The sequence below is a fragment of the Capra hircus genome, chromosome 8, assembly GCF_001704415.2.
Source record: "Capra hircus breed San Clemente chromosome 8, ASM170441v1, whole genome shotgun sequence".
NCBI classification, from domain to species: Eukaryota; Metazoa; Chordata; class Mammalia; order Artiodactyla; family Bovidae; genus Capra; species Capra hircus.
This window is the reverse complement of record NC_030815.1, coordinates 50,959,637-50,972,049: the sequence shown is the minus strand read 5'-3', so window position 1 is coordinate 50,972,049 and position 12,413 is coordinate 50,959,637. Positions and strand designations below refer to the sequence as shown.

Below are 12,413 nucleotides of genomic sequence, written 5' to 3'. Positions count from 1 at the left end.
TGAGGAATAAAGAGGGTATATGAGGAATAGAATTGCATTTTATTAGGAAAAAGAAAATAAGTCTGCCTGAGAGCTAATGATTTCTGGATGAAAAAGAAAAAGTAATGGATACAGAAAGTGAGGGGAGGATTGTGGGAAGTGGACCCTGAAAAAAGAGTTTTGTACATAGTCAGGACTGGCTAAGTTTAGAATAAATTAAATTGAGTAACTATATTTTAAAACTAAGCTGGTCTAAAACTTAAGCTTCTCTCTCTGATATGAGGACAACTTTTCTTAAAATACTGGATTGCCTTTGATAACAGATTTTAAGTTTCTTTACCTTTTAAGTGATCTGTTCTGTATTTGCCTTTGAAATATTTTATTGTTACTTTTTTTGGGGGGGGGTTTGTAAAGCTGCTCAGTCTTGTCCGTCTCTTTGCGATCCCATGGACTATATTGTTACTTTGGCTAAGTGAATAACTACTATTTCACAGAGATCCATGATCCTATTTGACTGAGTAGATAGGATTTATATTTTTCAGACAACTTCAAAATCTTTTGATATTTTTCTGACAAACTTCCAAAATATAAATTTTTAATTATAGTTCTTTTGACCTCCAGCTAACTTTGAAATGTTTTAGAAGGCCATAATGCATCTCAGACAGAAATATTAACTAGTACATTAAATTATTTGGTGAGCATTATTATTACATGAGTGATAACCTTTTAAAATATATATATCCATAATGTATGGATATTATTAATACATTATGGATTTGTACATTATTATCATTAATAATGCACATTATTAGTATATTATTAATACAGTACAGTCTATTCTAGGCTTTCCTGGTGGTTCAGATGGTAAAGAATATGCCTGCAATTGAATCCAGGGTTCAACCTCTGGGTCAGGAAGATCCCCTGGAGAAGGAAATGGCAACCCACTCTGGTATTCTTGACTAGAAAATCTCATGGACAGAAGAGCCTGGCAGGCTACAGTCCAAGGGGTCACAAAGAGTTGGACATGACTGAGTGACTAAAACTGGGGTTATTCTAGAAATTACATGGAATTTCAAAAATTTAGTATGCTCTATTCTAGTTATTTCAAAATATTGCATGTCACAGCAAATTTCTTATCAACTACATTATGATCAGATATTTAATCATGACTCTTTAAATCTTTCTGTCATTTATAGACAGTTGTACTCTGCTAAATCTCAAATTATACTGAAGAACGGTAAGAAAGAATCTTAAGGAAACTTGATGACTTCATCAAAAGTTTAACAAGAGGATTAGTTATGGAGTGAACTGGTGAATGCAGTTATAATGCTTATTTTTCTATCCAAAACATTTAATCTGTGTTTTCCAGATATAAAGAAACCCTTCCCCTCAATCTAATTATGACTTACCAGCAGTTTAATAATTACACCTCTGTAAGCAGACTGAAATATTTTTCTTTCATCTCTACCTGACCCCTCCATGGACTGGAAACTCTTAGGCTGCCAGCAGCTTTATCAGATAAACTAGAAAAGCCACCTTCTCACAGGTGCACGTGTGAAGGTACTTTGCAGACCTCAAAAAGGAAGAATTTACCTAAGTAGAAATCTGTGACAAGTCATTGGCTTGGCTTTCCTGACTCAGAGACACCTTTTATCAATTGATCACACTTAATTTGTGAAAAAGCTAACCTTGATTTGACTATACTGGAGAAGGAAATGGCAGCCCACTCCAGTATGCTTGCCTGAAAAATCCCATGGACAGAAGAGCCTGGGTGGGCTACAGTCTATGGGACTGCAGAGTCAGACATGACTGAGCAACCAAGCAGTAGACCACATTTGTAAAAATGAGGGTAATTTTAGAGAAAAAGAGACGTTTCAGTGGATATCAAAATCTAACTCTGTTTACTGAGGCCTGTATTTCCTGAGACTCACTTCCTAGTTCCTCGCTGTTATGTTATATTGTTGTGAAGTTTAACTGAATTATGAGAACGGCACTCTAAGTCTGTTTCTGAAGCATAACTGAGTAACCTATCTTTGGATGAAGATCAGGTGCTCCATGATCTGCAACCAGGAGGTTAACACCAGGGTATGGTCATTTAAACATAAAGGCTCCCCTCATGCTGGGGAAAATTAAACCATACTAGAGATAACCAGCATAGTAACACTAAGAAACTGGGCTAGGTGCCTTATGGATATAACTTCCCTCAAAGATAAGGATTGGTACAGAACAGATTAAGAAGATCCGGGATATAATGGGTCACACCTAATGGAAGTTCTTGACTTAAATTCTTACTTAGGACTTTACTAATACTGCTAGCTAAATAGTTCTCTGCATTTCCAAAAGTGTGACTCTAGCTCTGATAAAATGAAGTTTCATAACCATACCAAGATCAACAATGGTAATAGTGTAACTCCAGATATGGGAAGAAGCAACAACAGAGAATATTTTCAGGGACCATAAAAGACTATTAAGACAGGTAGTCCAGACGCTTTTGGCTACTGTTGAGTAACAGTCTTTTATGGTCCCGGAAAATATTCTCTGTTGTTGCTGCTGTTTACCTCTGACAGGGTCCAACAGTTTCAGGCTAAACTCATGTTACTATGAGGGAGAATGCTGGTTTTGGGTGAAGACTACCTCGTGGTGAGAGACTTCTACTCTACTAGGTAGGACTATTCCCACTCTCAACAGGAAGTATTTGTAGAAGAGATCTCTACCTCAACTCCCAGGAAGTATATTGAGTATAAAGTCTCTCAGGGGGGAATTGTTAGGGGAACCACTAACTGAAACCATCCTCCAGCCAGGCACCTAGTAATCACTTGCATGAGTTATCTTACAACAGGAGGCCCTAGTTAAGCAATGTAGATGTAACAAGATATCACCAACTAGAATAATTTAGGAAAAGTTAAAAGGAGAGAGAAGACACCAGTCCATACATCCTACCAAACTCCTAGAATCCTTCTGGCTGGAAGCCATCTTGGCTGAGAGATGAACGTGCCATTAGGAAAGACCCTGAGTTAGAATGATTGGCCAGAGACAAACAGGAAACTAACCTCATTACCATAAAACCAGAGACTGCAATACACGTGGCAGAGCAGTTCTCCTGGATTCCCTTACCCTGCTCCTCTCTGCCCCGGCATCCCTTCCCCATAAAGTCTCTTGCTTTGTCAGCACCTGCGTCTCCTTGGACAATTAATTTCTGAGTGTAGACAAAAGGCCACTCTTGAGCCCCGGAAGTGGTCTCCCTTCCTGCAACAATAATGGCCACATTTTGCGAGCATCTTATTGGCATCCATGCATGTATGCATACCCCAGACACATTTCTGCAGAGCCACTTCAATGTTGCCTTCTAGGCAGGTGTAAGAAAAAAAAAAAAAAAACACTCCACCATCCTGTGTAGCCAGAGACCTAAGTGAAATTACCCCAGACCTAATTAAGAATGTATTATGTCCCCATCCTAGCCCACCTGCCATCCTCTCTCTCTCATAGAAATGTGAATTTATGAACTGCCCTTAAAAAGTATTTAACTCCTCCATGTTTTCATTACCATGGTACTGATCACTGGGAGTAGCAGGGAGATGAGTAAGGGACTACCAAAAATGTCCAGGGCTCTATAAAAAGCACAGGATGAAATTATGTAGAAATTTGAGGAATTATTTGAAAAGTCAGTCTAAGGCAATCGAGACTCAGAATCAGATTTAGAATCAAACGAAAAAACTGAGGTCCAAAGTACTCTATGGACTGACTTATCAAAGTGACCTAATAAGTTAATTAAAAAAAAAAATTGAGATCAGAATTTCACTCCAAAGCTAACGTTCATTTCCCATTACTATATTCTGCCTCTCTCCCCTCCAAATCAGACTTTGGTCTTAGAATAGCCTAATTAACCCATCTTTATGCCTAAATTCCTATCAGTAACAACTAGTTCATCTGAAAAAGGAATTTCTCTCTCAGGAATCTCTTTTTAGCTTATTTTTTAATGTAAGCACATTGGGGAAGACGATTCTGATAAATCAATGATTTGTTTAACACTGCAGGTAAATCTGCTCATCATATGTGAAGCAGTGAGTTTATTCGCAGAGGCCCATGGAACTGAGAAAACAGGAAGCCAAGTGCCAGGTGATGTCAGTGACGAAAACCAGGATGCTCCTGGGCAAGATATGGTTGTAAGGCTCTCTGGGCACGTGGCCTTGGTCCCCAAATCAGAGCCCCAACAACAACGGACTATGGCACTCAGGTCTACCAAAGGTTAGGTCTGAAGAAGGATGGACACCCAATGGGAAATCCATCTAAGATCAGACATAGACCCATGCCAATCTTAAGGTCACAGCATGTTGGAAAGGCTCAGTGTGTTAGCCAAAGGCCATATAACAGGGAACATATGTCCAAGAAAACTAAAGACAAGTGTTCAGGGGAGACCAAGCAGCATACATCCCAGTGCCAGTCAACAAGAGAGTGCCTGATTAGATGTCAAAACATCAGAGAGATCCAGTGCCAACTGAGAATCAGGAAATGAGCAGGAACCCATTGTGGAGAACAGAGCTCCTACTAAGTCAGTGTCAAGTCCTAGGGACCATTTAGAGACTCAGTATTTAGGTATAAACTTGGACTCTCCTGAGTAGGAAGACGTTAGGCAAGAACTAGAAGCAGCTCTATTGAGGGGACAGGCTTCCTGAAAGAGGAAGTGGGCAGTCACCATAAGCACTGACTCCCACTCAACAGCTCTTCTTAATGTATACCCAGGTTGTGATTTGCAGCTCCTTGGATGACTTCGATTTAGAACCTGAGTTCTGAGGAATAAAAGAGAATGATTTATTCTTCAACAGAAAAACTAGGCTGAAAACAATCTTGGGTGTGATATACTATTCAGAAACTAACTTTGGAGGGACTGGTGTTTGTTGCTATATTTCTCAGACAGTTTTCTTGTCTGAAACACTAGTAAGAATACCTTCAGTTTAGGTCCTCCCAGGGATATTTGACCTGTATTCAGGTCAAGAAGCAACCATTAGAACTGGCTATGGAACAAAGGATTAATTAAAAATTGGGAAAGGAGGATGTCAAGGCTGTATATTGTTACCCTGCTTATTTAACTTATATGCAGAATACATCATGCAAAATGTTGGGCTGGATGAAGCACAAAGCTACAGCTAGAATCAAGACTGCCAGAAGAAATATCAACAACCTCAGATACACAGATGATACCACTCTAATGGTAGAAAATGAAGAGAAACTAAACAGCCTCTTGATGAGGGTGAAAGGAGTGAAAAAGCTGGCTTAAAACTCAGTGTTCAAAAAACTAAGATCATGGCATCCGGTCCCAAAACTTCATGGCAAATAGATGGGGAAAAAGTGGAAACAGGGACAGATTTTATTTTCCTGGGCTCCAAAATCACTGCAGCCATGAAATTAAGACACTTACTCCTTGGAATAAAAGCTATGATAAACCTAAACAGTGTATTAAAAAACAGAGACATCAGTTTGCTGACAAAGGCCCATATAGTCAAAAGCTACAGTTTTTCCAACAGTCACGTATGGATGTGAGAGCTGGACCATAAAGAAGACTGAAAGCTGAAGAGCTGATGCTTTTGAATTGTGGAGCTGGGGAAGACTCTTGAGCATCCCTTGGACAGCAAGGAGATCCAACCAGTCAATCCTAAAGGAAATCAACACTGAATGTTCATTGGGAGGACTGATGCTGAAGCTCCAATACTTTGGACACATGATGTGAAGAACCGACTCTTTGGAAAAGACCCTGATGCTGGGAAAGATTGAGGGCAGCAGGAGAAGGGTGCCACTGAAGATGGGATGGTTGGATGGCATCACCGACTCAATGGACATGAATCTGAACAAACTCCAGGAGATAGCAGGAGACAGAAGAGGCTGGTGTGATGCAGTCCATGGAGTCACAAAGAGTCAGACACAACTGAACGAATGAACAACAACAGGGCTACTGTCAACAAACTTTCACAAACTCATCAAAACAATAGACCCCCAAAGCAGCTCCCAAACCCTGTAAACCTGCATACACAACAATTCAGAGAGAGTCCTAAGAGTCTGATTTCCAAGAAAGGAAATATGAGACTCTGTGGAATCTTCCAAATCTGGAGTCTGGAGACATCTGCCAACTGTGCCAAAAAACCTGGAGGGTCTTCTCTCAGCCTAGCATTTCTCATCTGTGCTCAGAAAACTGTAACTTGGAGGGATCCTCTCCATAAGCATGGATTGGATCAAGACATTTCTAGAAGATACAGCCACCCCAGAACACTCTCCAAGTGGAAGTCATACAAGTATCATACCAGTGGGTTGAATCAAGGCTGATTCTCTTGCTCTCATAGACAAGAGAATCCTGACACAGAAGCCCTGAATTCCCCAGAAGCCAGTAAAATCCCTGAGTCAGGGATGTCAGAAAGGCTCTCGGGGCGGTTTTCAGATCACTGTAAGAGGCTGACCCTCCAGCAAGAGAGAAAACCTGGTCTAGACACCTGAGAGTCAGTTTCAAGGGTCTCCTTTAATTTGAACTTAAACTGCTTTCAGGCTCCCTGGGAAACAGGAGCAATAGACTAGGAGAGAACCACCAGATACCTCCCTCCAGGGACCCCAAGCTCTCACCACTCCATGGTCCCCTCCGTGGCTTGCCGCTGCTGCCACCACCCCCACCCCTTGCTTGTCTTACACAAGTGCCTGAGTAGGGGCTTCCTCACTGTTCTGTCCACCCAGCAGCAACTGAAGCCAGGCACCTACCTCTTCCACTTCCTCTCAAAGCTACTCTCATGCCCTCAGCCCTGACAACTGCACGGTGAAGAAGTCTGTCTGCTTGCCTACTGATTCAGTGCGCTACTGGGTGTGGCCCCTCGGGCCTCCTGTCTTCTTGGCCTCTGGCTGACAGGCTGCCCAGGCCCACTACACCTTCCTCCCAATCTGCAACTTGTACCCCCTCTGACCTGGCGCCTCTAATAAATTCAAGTTCACACGGGGGCGGCAGGAGGTGGAGACAGGGGTGAGAATTAGTACCTTCTTTGGTTCCAAGAATATAAAACCAAAGCAATTTATCAAATTCTAAGGAAGCTAATAAGTTTAAAAATGCTCATCAAAATGCACAAATACGGAACTCTCCCCTAACTCTTACCCTAAGAGTAAGTTGAGGGATTTGCCTTGTAACTTTCTAAAAATTCTACAGATACTCAAACACTGAGTGGGAAACAACTGGAAAGAATTAATGAAAAGGAGGTGGCCTCAGCAGCCCCACCAGTGACTTGTGTGAGTGAGCTGAAGCTGTGACCCTCTTTAACTCACATCTGCAAACTAACCACCCATAGCTCCTGTTAACCACTGACAAATTGATAAACACAGGAGTAGATGGTTCACACGTGGACATTCAAATGCTCACTTTCTGCGTGGAGCAATAATGTTTTTCACAAACTGCAACACTAGGCAAAAGGCTTTCTCTTTAATTTGGGACAAGTTTCTCCAGTTCACAGTTCCACACCAAATATCCCTGGCTTCTGTGAGAGAAGCTCAGGCCCTGCGCAGTCAAGCAAATGTGGACAGGCCATCGTGTCAAGTTATTTCATTTCTTTACATGTCAAACAACTTCCCTCATTTCTGCCTACTAAATTCTTACTCAGCGTTGGAGACGCTACTTAATTTTTCCCTCTTTAGCAACACCATCTCAGGGTCTTCAAGCTCCTTGCTTTGTACTTCTAGCCCTCTAACCATACTTTGATAATATCTCCTATCACATGTGTGGCAATTTTTCACATGTGTAAGGCATGCTCAAACATTTTGGGTAGGAAAGTAAATTAGAACTCCCTCTTTGGGAGAGTGTTTTGGAAATGTGTGTGAATGTGGCAATGTATTAATACATACCCTCTGGAACAACAATCCCACTGCCGGGACTCTGTCCTGTGTATCTACTCACACATGTAAGCAACAAGGCTGTTGTAACACTATTTGCTGTAACAGAAGAAACGACTGAAGCGTGGTTCATGGGTTTGGTTAAGTAAATACAATAGAGTACTAGAAAGCTGTTCAAAAGAGTCAAAAATCTCTCTATATACTGATATCTGAAACTATTTTCCCAAGCCCATTTAATTTGTTTGATAATGTTTTTTCCCCAGCTTTATCAAAGTATGAATGAAATGACAAATGAATAGAGAATTTGACTTAATAGTTCAAATCAGCCCACTAAAAGGAAGTGTCTGTCCCCCGTCTCTCTCCCTCTTCCCAAGCCCATGTATTTTGCTTCCCATGGCCATTACTCAAGTGAAGACAAATTTGGCAATGGTTTTCATTGGACCTCAGGTATGAGATGAAGAGGATCAGAAAATGTCACCCCAAGATGTAAAGATGGGCCAAAGGATGTTGAATGATATTTGGACTAGAATCCTCTCATTCTAAGCAGGTCTGATAACCTTCCCATGTGGCCGGAAGCCTGATGCCTGTCTGACCTTGACCAATTCTTTTAAATGGCTTATTGATTTTCATGATGGAAGTAAAGCCGCCTAAATATTTCACTGTCTTGGGAAAATAAATTCAAGGGGCTCTGAAGAAGTAAATGTCAATGTTTTGGGTTCCTTCATATTTACAGCAAAAACATTACAAAACTTCAAAGATGTCACACATATGCTGCTGATATAACACCTTTGAGAGGGAAAAGGTTTTCATCTAAAATGATCTGAAGTTTTGTATAATTTTTTCCTCTCTGAATAAATGAATCAGTTAAAGCTATCACTAGATGACAGCTAGGGATGATTTTTATACTTTCATTTATTTATTCATTGTTCTCTGTACTACAGCTTCTAAATTTTCTATAACAAAAACACATTACTTCCTTTTTTAGCTATAAGTTTTTTTCAAGCAAAATGGATAAGTCAGCCATCCAATTATAGATAGGCGACAATCTAAGATATTTTCTGGAGATACCTAAATCTCCCCTGTTAGTTTCAAAAGCTTCAGGGACAAGATCTTATTTTATTGTTCCTTGGAGCACCAGGGTCTAGCACAGGGCCTAAAATATAAGCTGCATGTACTAAGAAGTGTTTAGCAAATGAATTTTGGATATGGCCACTAACCGAAACTCTGGTATAACCTCAGGAAAGTAAAAAAGGAAATGAAGTGGCAGGGGTCTCCTGCCAGCAGCTGACTAGGACTCTGAAAGAACATTCCTTTGGAAAATGGTACCCCTACTGAGTATACACCAATCACCCCGACAGATACATCAGCCCACATTATAGCTACATGTCCACTGCTACTAAAACCTTCCAGTAAGTCCTCTGTCCTCCTTCACCTAAGCTCCCCTTATTTCCACACTGCCTCTGAAATTGAACCATGCTGCTTCACCTGGATCTTGCACTGCAGGAAGCTCTAAAGACTAGCATTATGATGTCCCACTTGTGTTTCTTGTAGACATGTCCAGTTCACTGCAATACTTAAAGAGAACCCACCCATGAGAAGTTCATTTCAGATCTCACTACCACTGTAATAACTCTTCTCAGAGCAAGTAATACATTTTAATTTTATGAACACTGAGAATCTTAGTAATTGATCTGTTCTCTCTCTCTGCTTGAAGCAAAGAGCCAAATCTACAGGCCTTCTTTAGAAACTTTGCAAGTTCTTACAACATGCATGTCTGTCAGATAACTTTCTCTCCAGTTTCCTCTTGTTATTCTTCCCTCCTCCTATAGGACCCCACTTCCTGCGTCTTTTTTTTTTTTAATCAAGTCTCATTCAGGATGAGGCAGGGGTGCAAACAAACCAAGAAGCTAAGAATTAAATACACCCTGCCTTCCAATTCCAAGTCTGCTTTTGACATTTTCACCCATCTATCTTGCCTACAGGACAAGAAAGTAAATGTCAGCACCACCCTTCTTGTTGCTACAGCCAAAGGGTGCGTTTGTGACAAGAAAGTCTGACTGAGGACCAGAGACACTCTCCTTCCCACTTCCTGCCTACCAGGAAGTACACATGATGACAGGAGTTAATGGTAGGCTTTGATGTAAAGTACAGTAACATCACGGTTAAGAGCTCAGACTCTGGGGCCAAACTGCCTGGGTTCTAATTCTGCCCACTCCTCTCCACTCAGTGGCTAATCTTGGGCACCTTAATTTGACCTTTCTTGACTTAGCTTCATTTCCGCATCTGTGAAATGGGAACAATACAGGTACTGACCTCATAGGGTTATTGTGAGAGGTAAATGAGATAATACACGGAACGTGCTTAGATCAGTGCCTGGTACACTGTAAACGAGAGCCAGGACTATAATAGTCCCCTTCTGTTTTCAACTAAGCCAGGCCACACAAAGTTTCAAGTTGGATTAAAAGTAATATTTCTCACTGTAAATTAGGTCACTGACAGATTATTTCTAGGGTGATCTTATTTTAGTTTGGATCTCATTTACAAATCAATGTGGAGTCTGAATAGTAGTCATTTTTTAACCATTTGCGTTCTGATTTACTGAATAGAAGGAGAAAGCAGGAAGGTCAGACAACAAAAATGGTTCCTGAGAGTGCATTTCCAACTGGTCACAGTGTGATCCCTACACCCAGGCAAATACACAAAAACATATCACATCCGTGCCCCTCCAGCTGTAGCACAGACATCACCAAATGTCTAGAGATGAAAAACCTCATGAATGGCTTCTCAGGACCTTCTTTGAAATAAAGTACTCTGTTCAGTTATCAAAGAATAACTCTGTTGTGTTGATTACTTGAGGTCCTGATTTATACTTAAGTTTTAAAAGCTGCCATTTTCCACAAATGCATTTAGAAGGCAAATTCCTCATCAGACTCCATTTCTAAAGAAACACAGAGCCCAATCCTAGCCATGTCCCACCTTTGCTCACACCAGAGCCAAAGTCCCAGCAAAGTCACACGCCAGTCCACCAAAATTCAGGTTCTGGGTGTCTGACTATGTCATATATGCGAGTGTGTACAGAATTTTCAAATAAAATGACTTGAAACTACCACTGCATGATGGTGAAGAAAGAAAACTGGATGAGATGAAAGTTGAACAGCTTGACTAAAGTTTAGAAAAATCAAGAAAAAAATCAATCACTGAAACGACTCTCTTAATCAAGGTTACTTTGAAACTGGATGTAAATAGATACATTTCAGCCTGTAACATACTGAAGTTACCTAAGACCAGGAAGAAAAAAGCTGAGAATATGTCAGAGCCATTTCTCGTCCATTTTCTACGTTTTCTGTAATCACCTACCCAATGAAGGTATGAGTTTCTTACAGTATCGAACTGAAATGCCTCAGTGCCTTTTAAATTCTTTCTCCCTGTCCCAGAAAATATTCTAGGGATCGAAGAAGAAATGAACAAGGAACATTCGCCAAAAGACCTGCTTTGAGGAAATCTCACCCTTTCCAGTTTAACTCGACAAACTCACAGAGGGAGTAAAGCAAAGGACTTGTTCAGCACTATAAAGTGACATTTCCGAATAGTAATAACTGAGATTACGCTGCCGCAGCCTAGATTTTTCTAGTCAGGAGCTCAATTACAGTTTCCTAAACGCTTTTCCCAAGATCTTAAGGTCAATTTGCTGCTCCTCTCTAAAGTCCCGAAGGAGACTCGCTCACCCACCCCACCCTATAAGCAGCGCACTTCCCGTTCGCTTTGGCCGGTCAAGAACTCAAACTTGACAGTGACACACAGTGAAGGAAAAAAAAAAAAAAGAGGAAGTGGATGAAGAAAAAACCATTTCAAGACTTTTTTCTCCCCCCTAAGGGAGATCAATGGCCCTGTTTTCCAGGAAAGCGTCAATGGGACGTAGCCATCACATCGATGGGAAAGCTGCAGCGAATGACAACGCTGAAAAACCGAGGGTGACTCCTCTTTAAAACTGAAAATTTTCAAATTCCTCGAAAATCTTGCGATCTGTCTCCTGGAGCGAACGCAACAAATCCCACCCTGGTGCGTGGATCGCGAAAGCGAGGCTCGGGGCCGGGTACGTGCCTGACCTGCCCTGCCAAGGGGGCAGAGGGAGCGCGGGGCACCGCTGCCGGCCCGGGATCCCCCGAGCACCTCCCTTACCTGGTTTGACTGGTTTGGGTGGCGGCTTCGACATCTCTCTTCCTGGAGCGGCTGATTCTGAAGACCACGCACGGAAAGTCAACCAAACGTGCCTCCAGCCGACACTCTGAGCGCCTCAGTTTCTTTTTGTCTGCTTTGCAACGGTGCGCCTCCAGGGACCGGTGTCTACTCTCGGCAGCCGGACAAACCGAGGCAGGCAAGGCGGCTCAGCGAAGTGCCCCGCCCCGCCCCGCCCCGTGGCCGACCGAGCTGTCCGGAGCGCGCGGCCCCGCAGACGAGGAAGTGGCCGCCGCCTAGCCGCGTGCTAATTGGCTCCCCGGCTGCCCGCTCCGCCGCGGCAGGAGCGCGGGCGGCGCGCACGGCGGCGCGCCCGGAGGCAGAACCAGGCGGAGCCGGACCGGGAA

The 12,413-nt window shown here is 42.3% G+C and overlaps 1 protein-coding gene across 1 annotated transcript in view; it reads right to left on the bottom strand.

The window, feature by feature from the left end:
- Window positions 1–12,257, bottom strand: part of OSTF1 (osteoclast stimulating factor 1) — a 55,243-nt gene extending 42,986 nt beyond the window's left edge. Inside the window, exon 1 of the mRNA XM_005683787.3 lies at window positions 12,010–12,257. Coding sequence (XP_005683844.3) covers window positions 12,010–12,043 — 34 coding nt within the window. The 5' untranslated portion in view covers window positions 12,044–12,257. The remainder of the gene's footprint in view (window positions 1–12,009) is intronic.